Here is a 24,034-nt window from a genome sequence, read left to right as displayed (position 1 = left end):
TGGCCTTGCCGGATCAAAAACTAGGTCACAGGGTCACTTAGTACGGTTTACACATTGAGCATGGTGTCCGCTCTCTATTTCATGTAAATTAAATCCGATCTTCACCACACTTGGTCAGAAGTTGTAACTAGATGATGTGCAGGTTAAGTTTGAACATGGGCCATGCCGGGTCAAAAACTAGGTCACAGGGTCACCTAGTGTGTTTTAAACCTCACCATGTTGTCCGCTCTCTGATTCGAGTAGTTTTTATCCAATCTTCACCAAACTTGGTAAGAAGTTGTATCTTGATAATGTCTAGGGCAAGTTTGAATATGGGTCATGGGCGAAAATGGGCCTTTCCGGGTCAAAAACTAGGTCACGGGGTATCTTAGTGCGTTTTAAACCTCACCATGTTGTCCACTGTCTAATTCAAGTAGTTTTTATCCAATCTTCACCAAAATTGTTCAGAAGTTGTATCTTGATAATGTCTAGGGCAAGTTTGAATATTGGTCATGCCGGGTCAAAAACAAGGTCACGGGGTCACTTAGTGCGTTTTAAACATCACAATGTTGTCCGCTCTCTAATTCAAGTAGATTTCATCCAATCTTCACCAAACTTGGTCAAAAGTTGTATCCAGATGATGTCTTGGTCAAGTTTGAATATAGGTCATGCCGGGTCAAAAACTAGGTCACGGGGTATCTTGGTGCGTTTTTTAACATTCAGCATGGTGTCCGCTCTCTAATTCAAGTAGTTTACATCAGATCTTCACCATCTTCAGAAGTTTTATGGAGATGATCTTAAGGCCAAGTTAGAACATGGGCCTGTCTGGGTTAAAAACTAGGTCAAGGGGTCACTTAGTGCGTTTTAAAAATTGAGCATGGTGTCCGCTGTTTTTTGTGAAGATGACATGCAAAATATTATGTGTTAATGCGGAATGTGGGGGTATTTGTCACGTCTGTGACAAAGCTCTAGTTTCCTTTTTGTTCCTACGTTAAAAATTCTGGTTGCTATGGAAACAAATATATAAAAAAAATATAAAAAAAATCTGACAATGGTGGAATTTCTGACAATGGTGGAGCCGGTAGGCAATAGTCTTGTTTATTTTAAGTAGTTAATACCGGTAATAAATTTGAATTGAAATTAAATTACAGCTAAGCATCAGCTAAATAATTGTAGATAATAAATATGTACTGTGTTCATACAGGACTTGTAGATTAAGAAGTTTCACTGTATCATACCTCCAGGTTATGGTGAGGCAAGTGCCCAGCACACACTAAAGAAGTTCCTCATGCTGGTGTACTTTCTGGATCAGGCCAAACAGCAACGGCTCATTGACCACAACCCTTGCCTATTCTGTAAAAACTCGGAATTCAAGGTAACATCTGCATTCTACTATTGATATTTCAGTCTATAAGAGTAGATTTTCCAAGTATCCTAATACTAGTTTCTTACCCAGGATCTGATAGAACACAGTGGTCATGAACTAAATTATTATGTTTTGTTTGAATGAGTATATAAATTAGAAAGTTAGTTTGATGAGTACCATGTGAATTTTATGGGCATATATTTTTCTCATTGCTTTCTTTCCTCAAATGTTTGCATGAATTCATTTAAGTGATGTCCACAGTATTTTCTTAGCTGCACCTCTGATCATTAAAATGCTATGAAATAGTGCCTTGTTAATATTTCTTCTTTGGCAAATTAGCACAGTCTATGATGCTATATTTTTTCAGGCTAGCAAAGACTTGTTGCTCCAAATCTCTCGAGATTTCCTTTCTGGTGAGGGTGACATCACACGTCACCTGGGTTACCTTGGCTACAAAGTGACCTACACTCAGACAGCCCTGGATGAGTTTGATTTTGCGGTGAAAAAGTTGGCTGTAGATCTGAGAGATGGTGTTAGACTTACGTAGGTGTTTGTATGCCTTGTCATACAAGTCTTCCTTAACTCTATTGGTCCCAAATTAATTTCTGATTATTCTTAGAAATATTAAATACAATAATAAATTATATGCCACTTTTACTTTTTATCCTCTGGCAAAGGATATATTTATATATAATTAAAGAATGCATTTGTGTGAATAAATATATAATTAATTTCACAAAGAATGAAAGTCAAATGTAAATTGAAATAATGAGAATAGGGAACTAAATACCTTCGTTTTGCAAATTTGCGGCAGTGGCTCTGCAGTGGTTAAAACATTTATAGTATTATCTTGAAGGGTTGTCAATAACTAATAACAATAACCTCTGCTACAGCATTATAAATTTCATAAACATGAATGCAAAATACATCCACTTAAATCTGTGAATAAAACATGGAATGTAATATTGTCATTCTTCTCCCCAGCTTCAAACTATATTGTTGACAGTCAAATTATATCGCCATCTTAATTCAGTGCAGCAAGGACATTAAATGTGGTGCATCTCTATTTTGACTTAAACATGTTCAGGCGTGTGATGGAGATGCTGTGTGATCGGAGGGATCTCAGCGCCAGTCTACGTATGCCAGCAATCAGTAAACTGCAGAAGGTCCATAACATGAAACTGGTGTTCAAGGTGCTAACAGACCAGCAGGTGGACACGGGTACTACTTGAACTCATTCTGTGAAAGCGCTCCCTCTGAACATGAGAAAGCACAACAAATTATCTATATATTTAACAATTCGTAACCAGAAATATTCATTTAATTGGCCACCTCCCTTTCAAGAAGGCAGCATATAGCAATCACACTATACTTCTGTATGAGTGTCCAGATGTTCATCAGAAAATTCTTGTCTCGGTCATGTCTTTGCCATGAATCAATGGACTTGCCCGTTGCAAGACAATGTGTTGCATGTGAAACCCATCGACCTTCCTTAAAGGTTGTCAAAAGTCAAATGTGGCCATAAAAAAGCCTGAAAATCCTGTTTTAGCAATAATTACTATATGTTGATGGATTTTAAAATGTAAAGCATCATAAGACCATGTGTCGCATGTAACACCTGCCTCCCTAACTCAAATTCAAGGTCATACTTTGAAGCTCAAAGGTAAAATGGCCATTCAACAGCTTGTCCCAACTGTAAATTTGAGATTCATGACGCAAATTATAATAATTTACCACAAACGACCACCATTGTGAAATGGCTATTGCATGTACTCTCTACTTCAAAGGTTAATGTCACACTTAATGGCTAAGAGTCAAATTTTGCCATTAAACAGCTTGTTTCTGGCACAGGTGGAAAGTTTAGACAGATATGGAATGTGGGGGAAGCCATGCCGTATTTGATCATATCTTGTTTTAATGTCATTTTGGTCTGTTAAGGAATTTCACTCAAAAACGTTTGGTCAAACTAAGTCTGTCTGATAGTCATAACACTTTGAAACACTTATTTCAGTAAATCTCATTATTGCTGTTGTAATGTAATGTGGGCTGGTTTTCTCTGAATCTTCCCCATGTTTTTACATGATGTCTACCCCTACTCCCCAGGCAAGGCCAGTCCCGGTGACATTGTGGAGGGTCATCGTGAGCACACCCTGCAGCTTCTGTGGCACATGATCCTGCACTTCCAGGTCACCTTGCTGGTCAACATGGACCAGCTCAGGGAGGAAGTGAGGCTCCTTGAACGCAGCCTGCACATCAAACACAGGCTCATTGCCTTGGCTGCTCTCAAGCCATGTATGCGGTTATTGGTGAATCTTTCCTTTTTAAACAGTTAAAGAATTTAAGACATTGTACTGTTTGCTTGAGGTATGAAATTATTCCTGTTCATTGTTACAAGCCTGTCTATGCCTAAAAACAATCTTAATAAGCCACTTTGATCCTTGACAATATTAAATAAGTATTCAGGCTTGAATTTATCTTGCCCCCTACCACTCTTTAACCAAAGGGTATGAAAACCCTGCTGTCTGTCTGTCCATCTCTCTTCAAAAACTGGACCCTGAGATAACTAGTACCATGCTGTAAATACTTTGATGAAACATGCCTGAGGTAAAATAATCTAGTGAAAAGCTTAGATAGCAAAGTCAGTGCTGCTGTTATGAATGTACATTGGACTTTATTAGAAAAATTACATCTGTACTGGTAACTAGCAATTTTATAGGTAACACACAATTGTTATTTAATATGGTTCTTACCAATTTATTGCATGCTATACTTTAAAAACCCTGTTTTTCTCATTCTTTGATTATTTACATGAAAGCTTTGTTTTGATAGTAATGAAGCATTATACAACCTTGAGTCTGTTTGCAGTCGAAAAAGAAATTCGTCGTGATTCGATCATTGGAGACCTTCATACACAGGACAACAGATTGAACCTGTTACTGCAGTGGTGTAGGGCTGTCTGCGCTCACTTTGACATCAAGGTTTGAGGACTAAGATTGGCCATTTATGATGCCAATTTTTAGCTCATCTATTTTTTGAAAAAAAATTATGAGCTATTGTCATCACCTTGGCGTCGTCGTTGGCGTCCGGTTAAGTTTTGCGTTTAGGTCTTCTTTTCTCAGAAAGTATCAATGCTATTGCATTCAAACTTGGTACACTTACTTACTATCATGAGAGGACTGGGCAGGCAAAGTAAGATAACTCTGGTGTGCAATTTGACAGAATTATGTGCCCTTTTTATACTTAGAAAATTGAAAATTTTGGTAAAGTTTTGCGTTTAGGTCCACTTTTCTCAGAAAGTATCAATGCTATTGCATTCAAACTTGGTACACTTACTTACTATCATGAGGGGACTGGGCAGGCAAAGTTAGATAACTCTGGCGTGCATTTTTACAGAATTATGTGCCCTTTTTATACTTAGAAAATTTAAAATTTTGGTTAAGTTTTGTGTTAAGGTCCATTTTATTCCGTAAGTATCAAAGCTATTGCTTTCATACTTGCAACACTTACTAACTATCATAAGGGGACTGTGCAGGCAAAGTAATGTAACTCTGACTGGCATTTTGACAGAATTATGGGCCCTTTTTATACTTAGAAAATTGAAAATTTGGTTAAGTTTTGTGTTTACATGTAGGTCCACTTTATTCCTACAGTATCAAAGCTATTGCTTTCATACTTGCAACACTTATTAACTATCATAAGGGGACTGTGCAGGCAAAGTTATGTTACTCTGACTGGAATTTGGACGGAATTATGGGCCCTTTATACTTAGAAAATAGAAAATTTGATTAAGTTTCGTGTTTTGGTCCACTTTACCCCTAAAGTATCATAGATATTGCTTTCATACTTGGAACACTCGCAAACTATCATAAGGGTACAGTAAAAGGACAAGTTGCATAACTCTGGTTGTCATTTTTACGGAATTATGGCCCTTTTTTGACTTAGTAACTTTGAATATATGGTTAAATTTTGTGTTTCGATCCTCTTTACTTCTTAACTATCAAGGCTATTGCTTTCAAACTTCAAATACTTTCATACTATCATGAGGTTACTGTACCTGGCAAGTTGAATTTTACCTTGACCTATGAATGACTCTTACCTGACATACCACAATAGACTCCACCCAAACCATACCCCGTGCCCGAATCCCCCCCCCCCTTTTTTTTTTTTTTTTTTTTAAGATCATCTCACAAATGACCACCACACCCGCACACTAAACACCCCCCCACCCCCCCCACCCCCATTTTTTTTTTTTGAAACTGTTAACAAACACTTTGAAATATCGTCCAACCATCGCACCCAAGAATCACAACCCCCCCCCACCCCCCCCCACTTGAATCCCCCCCTAATATTTTTTTTTTAAGATCATCTCAATAATGACCACCACACCCCTCACACTATACCGTCGTTCCCCCCCCCCCCCCCCCCCCCCCCCCCCCCCCCGATTTATTTTTTTTCGAATTTTTTGAAAATAATGTATTAAATGTCCACACTCCCACACTATACACCCCTCTTCACTCCACCCCTCCCTCCTTTGTGATTGAAAATGAGAGTCCCTTCACCTTTAAAAAGAAAATAGATGAGCGGTCTGCACCCGCAAGGCGGTGCTCTTGTTTAAGAAGTGGGGTATATCACGCTTCACCAATCGGTCTTTAAACCATTTTTAAACTATCGAAAAGATAGATTTATTGAGACTTGCAATACATTTGAGGGGCATACATGTTTCAGTTACAGATATCTCTGTTTATAAAGATATTCCACTTTATTACACCAACTGTCTTCAGAAAGATTGTCATTTTTCGTTAAAACTGTGATTTAAACATCAAAGTGATAGATGAAGACTACTGAAGTTAATTTTCAAAAGCTTAATTTAAAATTTATGGAAACATATTTTCATCGTTAGTTTGAGTATGACATTTTCAATTTTGCAGATTTTAACAACATGCAATTTCTCACATATTTGACTTCAGCCCAATGTTTGTGTGTATAATTTTAGGTAGAGAACTTCACTGTGTCTTTCTCTGATGGTCGTGCCCTGTGCCACATTGTGCACTTCTACCACCCTGGCCTGCTGCCCCTGGGCTCCATTGCCCAGCAGACCACAGTGTCCCATCTGGAAGAGCTGGAGAGGAGGGGATCCCAGGACTGCAGCCTCAATGACAGCACCAGCAGCGCTGCTGTGTTTGGAGGTACAGAAAGGGAAAACAGGGCTTAAGTCATAAGTGTAAAGTTCTGCCCACACATGCTAATCAGAGACAGCACTTTCAGCTTTTATGGTATTTTTCAATTTAAGGAAGTCTCTTCTTAGCAAAAATCCAGTGGAAAGTGCTGTCCATGATTAGCCTGTGCAGACTTCACTTGAAGCACATGCATGAGGCACCATTGTCTCAGAGTTGGGCTTGAATAAGCCATTTGCTACACATTTATAGATCAAGTTAAAGACAAGTCTGCTTGTCTACAGGTTTGCTTCAAGAAACCCCATAAAATGGCCACATTAATAAGACAATCAAAATTCATAGATTATTTGGCAAAGAGATATTTAAGCCAAAGGGAGATCAAAGAGACTGGATTTGTTTGGGTCCCCTTGTCAGGCTTCATATGTAACAAATATTTCAAGACATATATATTAAATGTAATTTATTTGTCACTCTTTTTTTTTGCCTTTAAAAGAAGTGAAATAATTATTTGTTAGTTTCAGCGGTTTTCGACACTTTATATAGAAAGAGACCAAATTACAATAATTTTCAGACAGAAACTACCGGTAGATGGATTAATTTACATTTATTATAATTAAACATCTAAAAGGCAGCAAATTGACATTCTACAAATACAGAACAATTCTTGAAGGGCAATTTTTTTTGTTTAGTTTTTCATGTTATATACTTGTGTGTGCATGTTTCAATACTTGCATAATGTCTTCAGAAATGCAAGATCCTGAAGTCTTTGAAAAACTGATTAACAACGACAAAGAAAACTTCAAATTGCTTTCAGAAAAAGTAAGTATAGAATGTATCCTGAATTGTTAAAAGGATTATTATTTTGGTCCTCAGTTATATCACATTTTAAATCATACACAATTGTTATGGCATCTTAATTAGAAGGACATGAGTATAGAATTACTACACAGCTTTTTTTGCCCATAGGTGAAGGAGCTGGGAGGTGTGCCTATGATGTTGCACTGGTCAGACATGTCCAACACGATCCCAGACGAGAAGGTGGTTGTGACTTACCTACTCTACCTGTGTGCCCGCCTGCTGGACATCCGCCATGAGTCTCGTGCCGCAAGGCTCATACAGCATGCCTGGAGGGCTTACCAAATGAGGAAACGTGAACTCGAACTTAAGGTAATACAAGTTTGGTGATGGCGATGTGTGGAAGTTGCCTTAATGTTTTCTGCTCATTAACTTGAGTTTGGAGGTAGGTTTTGAGCTAAATTGTGTTTGTAAAAAGCCTTCTTGAATATCTAACTTCATATTGCGCAACTTACTGGTGTAACTGTCTGCCCATAAGAAAAATCTTGATCCTGTGATAAATTGTAAAAAAAAAGTATTTTAGTAAGGTGGATATCAGACCAAAAGAGTGGTTGCTTTGCAGTTGCTTTGATTGCAAAAGTAATTTGAAAACAACAATCTGTATTCTGCCATAACTAAAAGTACTAAGCTTAATGAAACTTATAGAGATCCTGTTTTAACTCCAAAAAATTTCATTGAATAGGTGACTGCGGCTTTGTCTGTGACAAACTGTTAAATTAGATTAATAACTAAAACATTGAAAACGTTTGTGGCGTTGCCATGTAACTTCCTTTGTTCTTTTTTTCCTAGGAAGATCAGAAAGTAAGATGATAGAGGGTTTCATTTTTACTGAAAAATATTGATTTCATAATGGATTTATTAATCTGCAGGAGAAGACTAATGCAGTGATGGTTATGCAGCGTGCAGTGCGAGCATTTTTAAAATCTCGCCGCCAGGCAAGACAGAATGCAGCTGCTTTGAGCATACAGAAGGTTTGGAGGGGTTACAAGGACAGAAAACTGGCCAAACAGCTGCGAATGGAACTGGCCATGCAGGAACAAATCTCAGCTGTAAAACTTCTTCAGGTAAGAGTGTTTTATAATATTGCATCGCTCCCTTTAGATATTGACCATAAAGAAAGACAATTACACAATAGCTTATCATATTATCAATTCTCCATCTGTGATTATTTTTTAAATATACTGGGTACATGTAGCCTTATACAATAAATTGAGATCACTGTTAGTATATGTCTTTATTTCTCTGAAATTTTGCCATTTTAAATAACATATCTTGTAAACAAATAAATAAGTTACTTCCAATTTTATTGTTATAGGTGGCAATCAAACGGTACTTGTTCAGGCGTCAGTTCCTGCAGATGAAAGCCTCCATAATAAATGTACAGGCTTGTTGTAGAGGTTATCTGTACAGAAAAGCGAAATGTGAATCAGCGACAACCATTCAGCGCGTATATCGTGGCTACAAGGCTCGCAAAGAGCTTTCTTGGAAAACAGCTGCAGTTGCCAAAATACAGGCCTTTTTCAGGGGCTTCCTGGTCCGCAAACATTTGAAGAAGAGTTCTAATGCTGCAAGAGTAATTCAATGCTGGTACAGGGCACAAACAGCCATGAAAAAGGATAAACTGACTTTTCAATCTTTGAAGCAATCCTCTATTGCAGTGCAGAGGTTTTGGAGGGGTTTGGTCGAAACAAGAACGCTGAGAAAGGAGTTTCTTTCACTGCGAGCTGCTGTGCTAAAGATTCAGGCTTCTGTTAGAGGCCAGATTCAAAGATCCAAATATCAGAGGATGAAAGTAGCAGCCATAGTGATACAGAGTCATGTTAGAAGCTGGAGAGTCCAGAAAGCCTACAGAGTTGTTCTAGCACACAGTCATGCTGCAGCTATGATGATACAGGCAGCTTTCAGGGGTCACATGGTGAGGAAGCAGCTTCAATCTCAACACAGGGCAGCCACTGTCATCCAGGCGAGATTCAAGGCCTTTGCAGAGAGGAAAAGGTTCCAGAAACTGGTTAATGCAGTCTGCACTTGCCAACAGCTGTACAGGGCAAAATGCATTGGAACTGTTCAGAGACAAGAGTTTTTGCTACAGAAACAAGCTGCTGTTAAGATCCAATCACATTTCAGGAAGTGGAAATCCCAAAGGCATTTTAAAGCATGTAAACAGGCAGCAGTTCAACTGCAAGCCTGGTTCCGGTGCCATAGAGCCCAACATGCTTTCAAGAGATGTAGAACAGCTGCCATGGTGATCCAATTATACTGGAGAGCAACCATCTCTGGCAGGAGGCAGTTTGATTTGTACCAGAAACAGAAGAATGCTGCTATCAAAATACAGAGTGCTTACAGAGGCTCAGTGTGCAAAAGAAAATATTTATCAATGCACTCTGCAACTGTAACAATTCAGGCCCAATGTCGAGGTTACTTGTATCGAAAGCAGAGACACAACGCAGCTCTCACTATTCAGCGTATCTACAGAGGACACATAGTGAGAAAAGTTGCAAGACAGAGTCAAATGGCTGCCATGAAAGTTCAAGCATATTACAGGATGTGTCTGGCTAGACAGAAGTTTAATATGTTAAGAAAGGCAGCTTCAATCATTCAGTCAAGAGTGAGAGCACATGTAGCCATGAGAGCTCAGCAACAGACTTACACATCTCTAAAAAGGTCCTGCATTGTTATACAGAAGTTTTGGAGGGGTTTGGTAAAAACCAGAACGCTGAGAAAGGAGTTTCTTGCACAGCGGGCTGCTGTGCTAAAGATTCAGGCTTCTGTTAGAGGCCAGATTCAAAGATCCAAATATCAGAGGATGAAAGTAGCAGCCATAGTGATACAGAGTCATGTTAGAAGCTGGAGAGTCCAGAAAGCCTACAGAGTTGTTCTAGCACACAGTCATGCTGCAGCTATGATGATACAGGCAGCTTTCAGGGGTCACATGGTGAGGAAGCAGCTTCAATCTGAACACAGGGCAGCCACTGTCATCCAGGCGAGATTCAAGGCCTTTGCAGAGAGAAACAGGTTTCAAAAACTCAAAGCAGCCACTGTGCTGTGCCAGCAAGTATACAGAGCAAACCTGGCAGGCAAGCTACAAAGGAAATCGTATTTGAAAGTATACTCTTCTGTCCTCTTTATTCAATCACAGTTCAGAATGCTGAAGAGCAGAAAGCAGTTTGTCACATGCAAGAAAGCTGCTGTGAAAATACAGTCAATGTTCAAAGGTCAGTTAGCGCGACAGAGGTACTTGCAATATCGCAATGCAGCTCATGTTCTGCAGAAACACTGGAGAGCAAGGGTGGCATGTGCCAAACTGTCCTCTGCTTATCAGTCCCAACGACTGGCTGCCATCAGGATACAAAGTGCTATTCGCAGACTTTTTTGTAGGCAGAAGTACCTTATGTTGAGATCAGCAGCAGTGAAAATTCAAGCCGTATGTCGAGGCTGGCTGTTTAGAAAGAAGCGCTTGAATGCTGCTGTAACTGTTCAACGTTTGTATAGAGGTTACATGGTAAGAAAATGCTTTCAACAAAAAAAGATTGCAGCCAGGAAGATTCAGGCACACTTCAGAAGGTATCAAGCTGTTCAGAATTTTAAAGCTTGCAAAGTAGCAGCCATCACAATTCAGAGCAAAATAAAAGCACATTTGGCTATGAAAAGGCAAAGAGATCAGTATGAAAATATGAAAAAATCTTGCATCAATTTACAAAGAAGATGGAGAGGTTATCTTATAACCAAAGAACTGAGGGGAAAGTTCCTACAGCAAAGGGCTGCTGCCGTACGAATCCAATCTTATGCCAGGAAAATGATCCACAGGAGCCACTATTTGAAGTTACGATCAGCTGCCATAGTTATCCAGAGTTATATTCGAACATGCCGCGTTAGAAGAGCCTACAAAGTATTGTTAGAGCATAGCCATTCTGCAGCTACAGCTATACAAGCAACATTCAGAGGATATAAAGTCAGAAAACAGAAGTGCATGGAAAATAATGCAGCAACAGTAATTCAGACACTCTTCAGAAAGTGGTATGCAAGAAATGCTTATCAGAACCTGAGAAAAGCAGTTATTTTGTGCCAGGTACGCGTCAGAGCTAAGCAACACTCAAAATTGCAAAGGAGAAAATTTTTATTAATAAAGGCAGCAGCTGTTATAATTCAGGCAAAGTACAAAATGATTCAACAAAGGAAAAAATATCTCAAAGAAAGAAAAGCTGCCATTACAATCCAAGCTTGGTACAGGGGCCATGTTGCCAGGAGCCAATACCAAATACAGCACAGTGCTGCTTGCATCCTACAGAGACACTGGAGGGCAGAGCTCGCCTGTCGTGGGCAAGTGTTGCAGTACCACAGGCTTCGAGACGCTGTGATGGCTCTGCAGGCCAGGCATAGAGGCAACCTTGCTAGACATCACACTGCTAGAATCAGAGCTGCAATAAAAATCCAGGCCTTTATTAGAATGGTTCTTTTCAGATCAGACTACCGGAAAATCAGGTCTTCAGCTGTTAAGATACAGGGCCAGATTAGAATGTACCGTGCTCGGCAGGTACTTGAAGGTTTGAGAGAGACAAGGCTGTGGGAGAGGGAGGTGTACCTAACCAGGGTTGCCGTGGTAATCAAGGTGCACCTTGCTGCAGCTCGCATCCAGCGCAGTTACAGAAAACACCGTGTGATGACTCTTGCCAAGGAAAGGCTTCATTGTATCCTCATTATTCAGGTAATAATCTTATGGTTCCAAGATTGAGCAAATGATATAGGAACTTGTTCACATAATGTGAAAATTTAAGTTTTCTTATTAGTTTGGCACATATTCAAACAAATTAAAGATCAATTTACGTCAGGTAGCAAAATAATTTTAACAAAGTACTTTGATATTAAAAAAATATATTTTTGTTTATGAATAATATTCATTTAAAATTAAAATTATGAAGCATTATAAATGAAAAACCATTAAATAATTTCAAATGTTTCTGCTGTTTTTGTTTTATCAAAAAGGCATTTGCTGACAAACTTTAAAATATGTGCCAATCTGTGAACAAGCCTCTTTGAATACATGTCCAAAACCTGCAGCATTAACCGATTTCAATGGCCCCAGAATCTACAGATGCATAGAGTCGTATAACGATTTGCCTTTCTGTTTTTCCGTTGGTCCATTCATAAAACTTTAAGCCTAGATAATGTCTTTCGTCTTGTATCAATATTACTTGAGACTAAGCTTTGATTCTTGCATGGACATTCACATCAGCCGTACCTCATTTGTACATTCCTCTTGATTTACGTTTGTTTTTAACTCAATAACAAACTGAATATTCTTAGTTTACTCAAAATAATGCTTTCTTACAAGGATAAATTCATTGAACACTCAATACACTCACTTTATCTGACCTCATTTTGACCTTGACATCCACATAGGTAAATTATTGGTTAACCCAAAATGACACATTTTAGTGCTTTCTACAACACTTATGTTTGCATGGATGTTATCTATGAAAACCCAACTCGCCCACATTATCTGACCTTATTTCGATCTTGACATGGATCTTGTTCTGGACAGAACTAATGCAGAAGGTAAATGTTCTTGGTTAACCCAAATTGACTGTTCAATTAGCATAAGTACTACTTACAGTGTACTTAAAAGCTTTTATACTTCCATGCTTACACTCAGCACACTCATATCAGCTGACCTCATTTTGACATTGTCCTAATTTTGGCCTAAGACTTGTTGATATCAGTAAATGAATCGTTACCACACGGGCCTCCATAGCTGGCAAAAGTGTTTAATCAACATAGCAGCATTTTGATATTTGCAATTTGTTAACAAACCTTTATTTTTTGCTTAAAGTAAGAGTTTATAAGACAAGTATTTAGAATGAAAATATGAAGACATTTCTTTTTTTTTAATTTAAAAAAAATTCAATCTTGATGTAACAATCACCATGTACATATTTCTCTATAGAACTGGATGAGAAGTCAACTGGAACGTGTACGATACCTGCGGACTGTAGAGCGATTGAGAAAGCTGCAGGCCTGCGTTCGTTCATGGATTGCCAGGAGGGACTTTGCTGCGCGCTTGATACAGAAGGCTGTCAAACGCTGGCTGGCAGAGGTTGGCAATATGAGAAAAAGGAAGGCAGCCATAAAGTTACAGGTAATTGAAGAGTTTTTATTTGCTCCGCTTCACTAAAAACCTTTGGTTTGTAATGTTATATATAGAAAAACTTGTAAACTGGTTTGTGAATAAGGTTTTTTATGCCCCCGGTAGGGTGGCATATAGCAGTTGATCTGTCCGTCAGTGTGTCAGTCAGTATATCCATCCGCCCGAAAACTTTAATGGCCATTACTTTTTCATGATTGAAGATAGCAACTTGATATTTGGCATGCATGTGCATCTCACGGAGCTGCACATTTTGAGTGGTGAAAGGTCAAGGTCATCCTTCAAGGTCGAATGTCTAATATATGGCGTCTGTCCGTCCGTCCAAAAACTCCAAAAAATATTTGGCATGCATGTGTATCTCATGGAGCTGAACATTTTGAGTGGTGAAAGGTCAAGGTAATCCTTCAAGGTAAAATGCCAAATATATGGCATCTGTCCGTCCGAAAACTTTAACATTGGCCATAACTTTTTCAATATTGAAGATAGCAACTTGATATTTGGCATGCATGTGTATCTCATGAAGCTGCACATTTTGAGTGGTGGAAGTTCAAGGTCAAGGTCATCCTGTAAGGTCAAAGGTAAACAAATATATATATATAAATTCAAAGCGGCGTTCTCATGAAGCTGCACTTTTTGAGTTGTGGAAGTTCAATGTCAAGGTCATCCTTCAAGGTCAAAGGTAAAAAAAAAAATAATGTCAAAGCGGCGTTCTCATGAAGCTCTACATTTTGAGTGGTGGAAGGTCAAGGTCAGCCTTCAAGGTCAAAGGTAAAAAATAATAATATATTTTTCAAATGGGCGTAATAGGGGACATTGTGTTTCTGACGATCACATCTCTTGTTATGTGTTGTGTTTGCCTATTAGTGCATCAATATGCAAAAATTTTAAGTTATATATAAACCTATGATTACTTCTATTCGCAAATTTCACTTAACCTTCACTTCAACCTTTATCTATTGCCCTGAAAATCATCCTTTAATTGACAAAACAATCAGTTCTGCATTTCTCAATTCATGTAAGCGGCGCTCTGGAAAAAGGGGGCTTAAAACATGTGCATAAAGTGCTGTCCTAGATTAGCCTTTGTAGTCTGCACTGGCTAGTCAGGCACGACACTTTCGGCTTTTATGGACTTGTTTGTTGAAAGTGAGTCTGTTCATAGCAAAAATTCAGTTTAAGGGGAAAGTGTCATCCGCCTATAGCTTGTACAGACTGCAAAGGTAAATCTGAGAGACACTAAGCCCATGCAGTAAATCCCGTTTAGTCAGAGCGATGCTTATTATATGCAGTCCATGTGGCGAGGTCACTGTGTGCGGCGGGACTCTACCAGCAGGCAGGTGGCTCTGGTGCGAGCTCGTGTGCGGGTAGCCACGGCAGCGGCCACTGAGGAGAAGAAGCTGGCCAACCGCACCACTTCCGCCCTGGACTTCTTGCTACGATACAAGCATCTCTCACAGGTGCAGAAGGCTCTCATGGACCTTGGTACGTACCGGTAGGCTGAACCTTGCAGAAAACTAAGAGAAAATCAGTTTGATTGCTGTGATGTATATTCGATATGTTTGTGTTTTCAGTATGGTTAGGTATCTAGGCCCACAATTGTGAACTGTTTACAATATGATCAAAACTGTGGCAGTTCACATTGTGTAAAAAAACTGCTTGTTATGTTTGGTGTTATTTAAAATGAAAATCCAGCTGTATAGTTCTGCTTTGTGCTGAAGGTTTCTACAGTGATTTCATTGTGTAGCTCTAATATCTTATACTCAGTGTGGTATTGTGTTTCAGATGTTGCCACACGGTTGTCATGGATGTGCTGTGAGAGGATTGTGGCCACCAATGCCATCTCTGTGCTGTATCGACTACTGCAGGGCTGCAACCGTAGTGTGGCTCACATGGACCTTATCAAGTACACCATCAGCGTACTCCTCAACCTTGCAAAGGTATGAAACAAATTATAGTGAACATAAACTGTTTATTTTATATATTTATCATTAATTTAGGGAAAAAAAGTTCATTCTAAACATTCGTAAAGCTGTAACATTGCACAGGTATGCTTTATTCATAATTGAAAGAATTGCATGCTCAATTTATTGCATTTATGTTGAAGTCATCATTTGCTTGTGGTAATAGGTGCTGTAGAATAAGCTATTGCAAAAAATAACTAAGATTGGACCAATTTCAAGCATGGGAAAGTTTTCTTTATACTACAGTCAGTGTAGTTTTAAGTATGGAGATATTTATGTTTTAAATGTAAATCTTGTTTATAAAAAATAAATGTACTAGTATATGAGTGGCTCTTTAGGAAAACAGGGTTTGATGCATGTGCAGTCCCCTCAGGCTAATCAAAGGATGGCATTTATCAGAGGGGGTAATCACGTGACAAACAAGATGGCGATGTTCATGCCGAGGCAGGTATTTTTCGCCATTTTACACCCTGTATTACTTGTACTACTTTTTTTATTCTGCTTACTTTCCAGCCATATTAGGAAGAAAGTTACTGGCTTTTATTTCATAGTAATATTCGCTGTATACTGTGAAACCATTAATTTTCGACAGCACAACATTTCGTCATTTTTATAAAAATGACGATTTCGTCAGCACTTAAATTCGCCAATTTCTGATATTGAATTTAAAAAAAATGCGTCAGTCAATATCCGATTTGTGTGTAATACATATTCGCGATCAATCGCAGTTGCGAAAAATCGTGGTAATTGTCCATGTTGTGTTGATGAAACAATGTTGTTTCCAGTTTTTTTGCTCCCTAAATGAAATGAAGTATTTTTTTGCAAGCAAATCAAACTAGTCACTTTTGTTTATTTTCTTGGGTATGTGTTCTAGTTGGTATGATTTTAATTAAAATGCTGTCAATACCGTTTTAAAACTGTTTGTGTTATACGAAAGAGGTTCCAGATTGTTAAGTGTTTTTTTTTCAAATAATATGCTTTTTTATTCTGATATCAACATTAAAATTATAAACTCTATGTGTGTGTTTGTTCTTAAAAAGTAAACTACCGGTATATAAATCAATAATGTCAATAATTTAAAAATTAATAAATTGATACATATAAAATAGTAATAAGTGTGGTTAAACGCAAACAATCAAACAGCAAACAGCAATTAAAATATTCTTTATTAATTTGTGATAAATACGCATGTTGATCACACATCGGCATCTTTTCATTTGGTTTATTGTCTTTCATCGGCATTCACTGCGTGATGGCTAATATGCAACACCCCTGAAAAACACAATGCACCTAATGGGTAATAAAGTTATAAACAATTAGCGCTAATTCATTACCATTCTACATAAACGAAGTCAACGCATTCGATACAGCTGTACTGCACACCCGTTTTAAAGAAGTGTCACGTGTCAGTTAAGTACCTTGTGTAATCTACATCCCTTTGTGTCAAAACCGGATTAATCTTGATTACGAAACAGCAGTGAATATGTGCATGGATTATGTTGGAATTTAGTGCCTCATGTCTACGGTAAAGTTTTAAAATATTGTTCAACTTAGTGTTTGTTTTTGTTCAAACATAGAGCATGATTGTTCGTTAGGATCTTAAATTCGCCGATCGGTCGACTGACGAAATTTATGAAAATTAATGCTTGACGATTAATAATGGTTTCACAGTATCTAGAATTTACTCGGTGCGAAATTTCTTAGCGGGATGACCTAATTAGGGCTCAACTAAGAAAATTTGCGGGGAGTAAAGTCAAGATATAAAGCGAATTAAATATGAAATGAACGTTAATCATCTTTTTACTGATATGGCTGGAAAGTGAGCGTCATTAAAAAAATAAACAGTAGTAATAAAGGGTATAAAACGGCGAAAAATAACTGTCTCGGTATGGACATCGCCATCTTGACTATCACGTGATTACCCCCTCTGATTTTCCACTTTTATGGATTTTTTTGTTTAAAAGAAGTCTCTTGTAAACATAAATCCCATCTAATTAAGCAAAAAGTGTCATCCCTGATCAGCTTGGGGTCAACTGTAGGCACATCTGTGTTATGTGCAGTGTGTGTGTGTTGTTTCAGTCTGAGAAGACCCGTGGCAGTGTGTGCAATATATGTGTGTGTGTGTTGTTTCAGTCTGAGAAGACCTGTGGCACTGCAGTGTGTGCAATATGTGTGTGTGTGTGTGTGTTGCTCCAGTATTAGAAGACCCGTGGCAGTGTGTGCAATATGTGTGTGTGTGTGTGTGTGTGTGTTGTTTCAGTCTGAGAAGACCCGTGGCAGTGTGTGCAATATGTGTGTGTGTGTGTTGTTTCAGTCTGAGAAGACCCGTGGCAGTGTGTGCAATATGTGTGTGTGTTGCTTCAGTATTAGAAGACCCGTGGCAGTGTGTGCAATATATGTGTGTGTGTGTGTTGCTTCAGTATTAGAAGACCCGTGGCAGTGTGTGCGATATGTGTGTGTATGTTGTTTCAGTCTGAGAAGACCCGTAGCAGTGGGTGCAATATGTGTGTGTGTGTGTGTGTGTGTGTTGTTTCAGTCTGAGAAGACCCTTGGCAGTGTGTGCAATATATGTGTGTGTGTTGCTTCAGTATAAGAAGACCCGTGGCAGTGTGTGCAATATGTGTGTTTGTGTGTGTGTTGTTTCAGTCTGAGAAGACCCGTGGCAGTGTGTGCAATATGTGTGTGTGTGTGTGTTGCTTCAGTATTAGAAGACTTATGAAAGTGTGTACAATATATGTGTGTGTGTTCTTTCAGTATTAGAAGACTGGTGGAAGTGTGTACAATATATGTGTGTGTGTTGTTTCAGTACGAGAAGACCCGTGGCAGAGTGTCTAGTGAGGAGGGAGGGCTGGGGGTGCTGGTGGAACTCATGAGCATCTACAGGGAGAAGGTGGCCATCTTCACCAAGCTGTGTACCCTGTTGGGCATCCTCAGTCTCGACATGACGTGCAAGCAAGTAAGTGTACAACAGTTGTGTACTAGCTCCTTGTATATCGCAGGGATTCTGTGAAATTGAAGAGTGTTGTATTTTGCTAAGTTTTGACACATCCACCAACCAGGCTCGAAGAAAAGTAATGGCTAATTCTCTTTGAGGTATTCTTGTTGACTTACAAAAGGCATGGATATAATATAGTAAAGGCTTTAATAAAGCTCAGTTGTGCAAAAGTATAAACTGCAGAAGTTTGAGTCAACATACTTCAGTCCTGGGGTCCGTCTTATCAAAGATCGTACGACAATGTTAACTTACGATTGAATTTTGTAATTTAAAAATATAAGTGATTATGATCTGTATGCTTCATATATAAAGCATATCTAACAGCTACTTTTGGAAATAAATGGAAATGTTCAACAAAGTAATTATAAAAGTGACGGTTACATATGTATGGCGCTTCGAAAGTTGCATCCTAAGGTGAGAATGTCGTACGAAGTTTGATAAGACGGGCCCCTGTGTTGTAAACTGTATGTGAAGTCAGATCAGGAATTGGTATGTGTCTAAGGAAGATCTGTAACTACACAGCAGACAGGTTGGTTTATTTGAGTGGCTGACAGATGGTTGCTTAGCCCGCAGAAAATGTTACTTTTTTTTTAATGGCCTAAATTTAAACTTGAAATATGCTATCAATTTTTTTCTCTCAATCAAGTGCATATTATCAAGACACTTTTTCTCCACAAGAAATTCACACATTATTTGCTCATAAACAAAGCTGACATGTCTGTGTAGTCATATTGGTCATGTTTGTTACAAATCTCTATTTTTAAATTTAACAAATTTACCGTCAAAATAATTATTTGTGTTTTATGTGTTTTAAGTGGTTTTAATGTCCATTCCTTTATTCTAGGCTATAATGGAGGACAAGAAATGTGTTGAAAAGTTGCGAAGCATCCAGGCCTTAACGGCTCGTAAACACAAGTTGGAGGAGACGCAGAGGGTGACGAAAGCCCGCATTAACTCAACACTCAACTCTACATTAATGATCCGCTCTCCAGTTAAGAAACAAAAAATCAAGCCTGACTGGTCTCTGCAAAAAGACAAAATGCAAGATTTTGACAGTCCGCTCAAAGCTATAAACTTTGTGCTTGGAAATCTTGGAATTCAGACCAAATGTTGAACTCTTTTACTAGATTCGGATTTAAATATGGCTTTGTTGTGATTTGAGCGCTGCAATTGATGTCATTATGTCAAATGGTAAATTCTGTATACATGTATGTATATGCTATGTGATTTACTTTGCACAGAAGGTTATATGTTTGAAAATTTTATGAACTCTGTACGGAATGTTGGTTATTCCCAAATTGATCTTGCAACCGCACACTTTACATGGATGTGTGTTGTCTGATGTATCTGTCTGTATTTGTCAATATGAATGTTTCTGTAATTGTTACTTTGTTCTTCCACTCTTTTCACTTTTATGTGTCAAGCTTTTACTTCTTGTACATTCTCTTTGTATGAAATTCTTTTTAACATAATCATGATTTTAAATTTATATGTGTATCTTCCTTACCATAAATTCAGTTTTCTTTCTACTATTATTTGGATCATATAAAGTCATAACTGCTTACATATTCCAGTTTGAAATAAACACTATTGGAATTGTTTATGATTATTAAAATATGGAATCTTAAATTATTGCAATAAATAATCTGAAAATCGTTATTTGTGTTGTATGTTCTTTAACATAAAATTATTCATAATGTGTTTTCATGTTCTCCTGATAACGACAGTAATGAAAGCTGCGTAACAAGACAAAGGTCATTGATGTGGTTGCGGTCTATATGAATCTTTTTCCCAAAAATGTTTTGACTTTTCTGTCCACATGCAATTAAGGATTTTTAAATAACTTTGCACACTTTAGCTTTCATGACGCTGCATGTTGTGATTAAGATCCACATGGCCGCATTCAAGTTCATACATTTAGGTATGAGATCAATTACATTTTATTGTAGAAATATAGCTTGTTTGCTTTCTTACTTGCCCATCCATTTGTCAGATGGATTTAGAAATGACTTGACACAGCTGTTCACTGATATGACCAGATGTGCAAGACGCAAGAACCACATCGCTCGCTACCTTCAGAAATGAGGTCAAAATAAGGCATGAACAGTGAGAATCTGGAAAAAGTAACCAGTTACAAGCGAGCAGCCCTAACCATGAATGGTTCTGGATTTGGTTGGGTACGTTGCAAGGCCTTTCGGCGTTGGCGCAATGGTAAAGAGGGTGGTTAATGCCGCTGAAGGGCAGTTGACCTGAACCTGCCAACTGTGTCTGTGCGCACTACACTTCCAGATTGTTCCACTCTATTATTGTCTTAGGGAAAAAGAGTTCTTATTTATATAGTGGGGTTTTGCATTCGATTGGTGTGTAATACTTTTTATGCCCCAAGATCTAATGATCGAGGGTATATTGTTTTTGGCCTATCTGTCTGTCATTGTATGTGTCTGTCTGTCTGTCTGTCTGTCACAAACTTTAACCTTGGTTAAACTTTTCCAATAACTTTTGCAATATTGAAGATAGCAACTTGATATTTGGCATGCATGTATATCTCATGGAGCTTCACATTTTGAGTGGTGAAAGGTCAAGGTCATCCTTCAAGGTCAAAAAAATAAATTCAAAGCGGCGCAATAGGGGGCATGGTGTTTCTGACAAACGCATCTCTTGTTTCTTTTTTAAAATGAAAATCAAGTTTTTGATAGAGTATTTTTTAACAATGTTATCTGCTTTAAAGTCTAAGGAGTAACTCTACGTTTAGATTGCCGAACTGGGGTAAGGAAGTCTTGGCTAGGCAGGGCTGGTACTAGCCCCTCAACCACCTTATAGAAGATCAGTTTATTGGCCTTTCTTCTCTCCTGGAGGGTAGGGATCTTCATACGTTTCAGCATATTTGTCATGCATGCAGGTGTTTTGGTGGTATAGTCTTCGGTAATGAATCTCGCCGATTGTTTTTGGATCTCAACTTTGACTACCGGTACGTCTTTTTTAAGGTGTGGATCCCAGAGTTATATTCTAGAGTAGACCTTACTTAGGCGAAGTATGCTGATTATCGACAGGGTTCCGGACAGAGCTTCAGGTTGCGTCTAAGAAAGCCAAGTGTGAAATTTGTTTTTTTGTGTGATCGTATTTATACGTGAGCTCCAATTTAGGTCTTCTGATATAGTTACTCCTAGGTATGGGTTTTCTGGGACTTGTGGAAAGATGTGGTTATCGATCTGGTAGAATTTTGAGGTTTTCTGGTTGATGGTTAGGATATAGCATTTTTTGTGAAATCTCGTGTATTTGCCTTAGCGACTTCTGATGGTGCGGTATAGTAAACAATCATCTGCGAAACGGCGGACTGAGGCGGGTACTTCTTCTTCTACTTCGTACTTCCTACAGTTTATTGCTGACTATTGCAGGAAGGCCTATTATAGGAAGATATGGACACTGTCGAGTCCGTTTCCTGGGAATATCCAGTACTTGGTGTCTATGGAAGAAATATTGAGATCGCTTCCCGAGTAGGGAGCGAACCCACGAACTCCCGATCGCTAGGTGGACACCTCATTCACTACACCACCATCGTTGATGTGGCAGAGGAATAGCAGGGGGCCAAGGACTTTGTCCTGTGGTACGCCGGAGTCGATTTCTCTCCTTCCACAACAACTTTCGTGATCCTGTCTGTACGAGCATCGTTGAGTACGAACAAGAATTGGCATGGCGACCACAGCAAGTGATTGTCATACTGAGCAGATTTGCCATAAGCTTCACCACCAAGCACGGGTTATACAGGGTACCCTAGATGGAGGTTGTCGACGAGGCCGTCAGAAGAAAATCGGTAGCAGGCTTTTTTCGGCACCAAGCTTTTTCGACCCAGTCCGAAAATTCAGGTCGATTCGGCACCAAGCTTATTCGGCCCCAAATTGACCAGGCTTAGTCGGCCCTATATTTTAGTAAACATTTTCTTTAAAACTTAATTCATTACAGCGGGTATAGATTGGCGGTTCGTTTGTTGCAACTGTCCTTCGATTGTAATTGATAAAATGTGTTAATGACGAGTACTTGGTTGAAATGTTTATTTTTTTTGTCAATTTGTTTCTGCCTTTGATTATGATTGATTGAGGAAATTAATTAAACATCATTATCGTTAACAAACTGTTACCAATTTATGTACCTTTGTAATTTTTAATTGAATCGATTGTCGGTTCGATAATCTTGCTTTTGATTAAAGGTGTAAATGATAAGTATCCTCCGTACTCCTATAACCGGTGTACCCGAATTACCGGTGATGTTTGTAAATACGCTACTACGTCACACAAAGGAAAAGAAAATTTAAATAGATTAATGGATACCAAATACACATGTCCTGAAAATCAAGTCAAATCAGATGCACACACATACATGCCATAATTTTTCAGACCAATTCCGGGACATTGAGTTAAATTGTCCGGGACTTTTGCCGATTTTCCGGGACATGTATAAAATGTAGCGATATTTATAGACATATGCATTTTTGGTACGTTTTCTTTTGTTTCGCATCGTTAATTGCAAAAGTTCGAAAGCCTATCCGAAATACACTTGATCTATTAAAGTCAAATTAAACATTACTACTTCCGTTACTAGATACAAGCCACGTGTTTTCAGTTAGGCGTTCTAAACATAGATGGTTACGTCACTGCGTTATTGTTATTAAGACCGGTGTGTAACGCGTAGTTGTTGATACGCCTTTATTCATTTATAACATTTATATAATAAAAAATACATCAATACAGTACCGTTAGATCGTCAACTCAAATCAATTCACAATACATACAACCAATCACAATAAAACAAATACAACAAAACAGTACCGGTAGATCGTCAACTTAAAATCCGGACAGGATGACGTTTTTATATGCTTACTTTTTTACTCAACTTCTTTGTCGGTTAAACGTGCGAACATAAACTGCTTTTAATTTTTTAATCAGCGATGTTGGACTTCAGATGTGTAAACAACTATCATTTGCCCTTACGCAGCGGGAAATAATGACGTAGTTGATAAAAGTCAATTAACAACCACATTAAACAATGCCGCCTTTTCGGTTTGACCGCGAACGTGAGACAATCGATATGATAACAGGACCCCTGTTAATTGATAGATTTTGACACGTAGCGTAGTCTGCCTATTCGGGTAGGCATTGTCATGGAGACGCTGCAGATATACACAGATTCGAGGTGCAGTTAAGCCTTAGATAAGGTACATGTATGTATGGATTTTGTAAATTCCGGGACATTTGACAGATTTCCGGGACAGCGGGACAAGTTCTTCATTTCCGGGACTGTCCCGGACAATCCGGGACGTATGGCATGTATGTGCACACATTAACTCAAAACCTCTTAGCCAGATCTGTCCAATTAATGATCCAAAATCAACAGAAACACTATGCACTGTTGTATTAAGTATAGCAAGTGAACTGGGAGAAAAAATTCTGAGAATTTGCAGATGAAAGATGAATTGGAGACTGTGATTGAAGAGAACACAAATTTATGTCACAATTTAGATGAACAATCAAGGATAATACAAGACAGAAACAGACAATTAAAAAGAACATCAAG

General features: G+C 38.5%; 1 protein-coding gene across 3 annotated transcripts in view; it reads left to right on the top strand.

Annotated features, from left to right (window-relative positions):
* Positions 1-20,125, top strand: part of LOC127837699 (abnormal spindle-like microcephaly-associated protein homolog) — a 37,685-nt gene extending 17,560 nt beyond the window's left edge. For all 3 annotated transcript variants that reach the window (XM_052364973.1, XM_052364974.1, XM_052364975.1), the window contains exons 8-22: positions 1,224-1,354; positions 1,713-1,888; positions 2,433-2,566; positions 3,449-3,637; positions 4,211-4,323; positions 6,339-6,531; positions 7,265-7,338; positions 7,486-7,686; positions 8,244-8,438; positions 8,690-12,076; positions 13,316-13,507; positions 14,800-14,992; positions 15,293-15,447; positions 18,278-18,427; positions 19,311-20,125. In XM_052364973.1, coding sequence (XP_052220933.1) covers positions 1,224-1,354; positions 1,713-1,888; positions 2,433-2,566; positions 3,449-3,637; positions 4,211-4,323; positions 6,339-6,531; positions 7,265-7,338; positions 7,486-7,686; positions 8,244-8,438; positions 8,690-12,076; positions 13,316-13,507; positions 14,800-14,992; positions 15,293-15,447; positions 18,278-18,427; positions 19,311-19,580 — 5,753 coding nt within the window. In that variant the 3' untranslated portion in view covers positions 19,581-20,125. The remainder of the gene's footprint in view (positions 1-1,223; positions 1,355-1,712; positions 1,889-2,432; positions 2,567-3,448; positions 3,638-4,210; positions 4,324-6,338; positions 6,532-7,264; positions 7,339-7,485; positions 7,687-8,243; positions 8,439-8,689; positions 12,077-13,315; positions 13,508-14,799; positions 14,993-15,292; positions 15,448-18,277; positions 18,428-19,310) is intronic.
* The last annotated feature ends 3,909 nt before the right edge of the window (positions 20,126-24,034 follow it).

This window comes from Dreissena polymorpha, chromosome 7, assembly GCF_020536995.1.
Source record: "Dreissena polymorpha isolate Duluth1 chromosome 7, UMN_Dpol_1.0, whole genome shotgun sequence".
Taxonomy (NCBI): Eukaryota; Metazoa; Mollusca; class Bivalvia; order Myida; family Dreissenidae; genus Dreissena; species Dreissena polymorpha.
The sequence above is the reverse complement of the archived record's forward strand: the minus strand, read 5'-3'. Positions and strand labels throughout refer to the sequence as shown.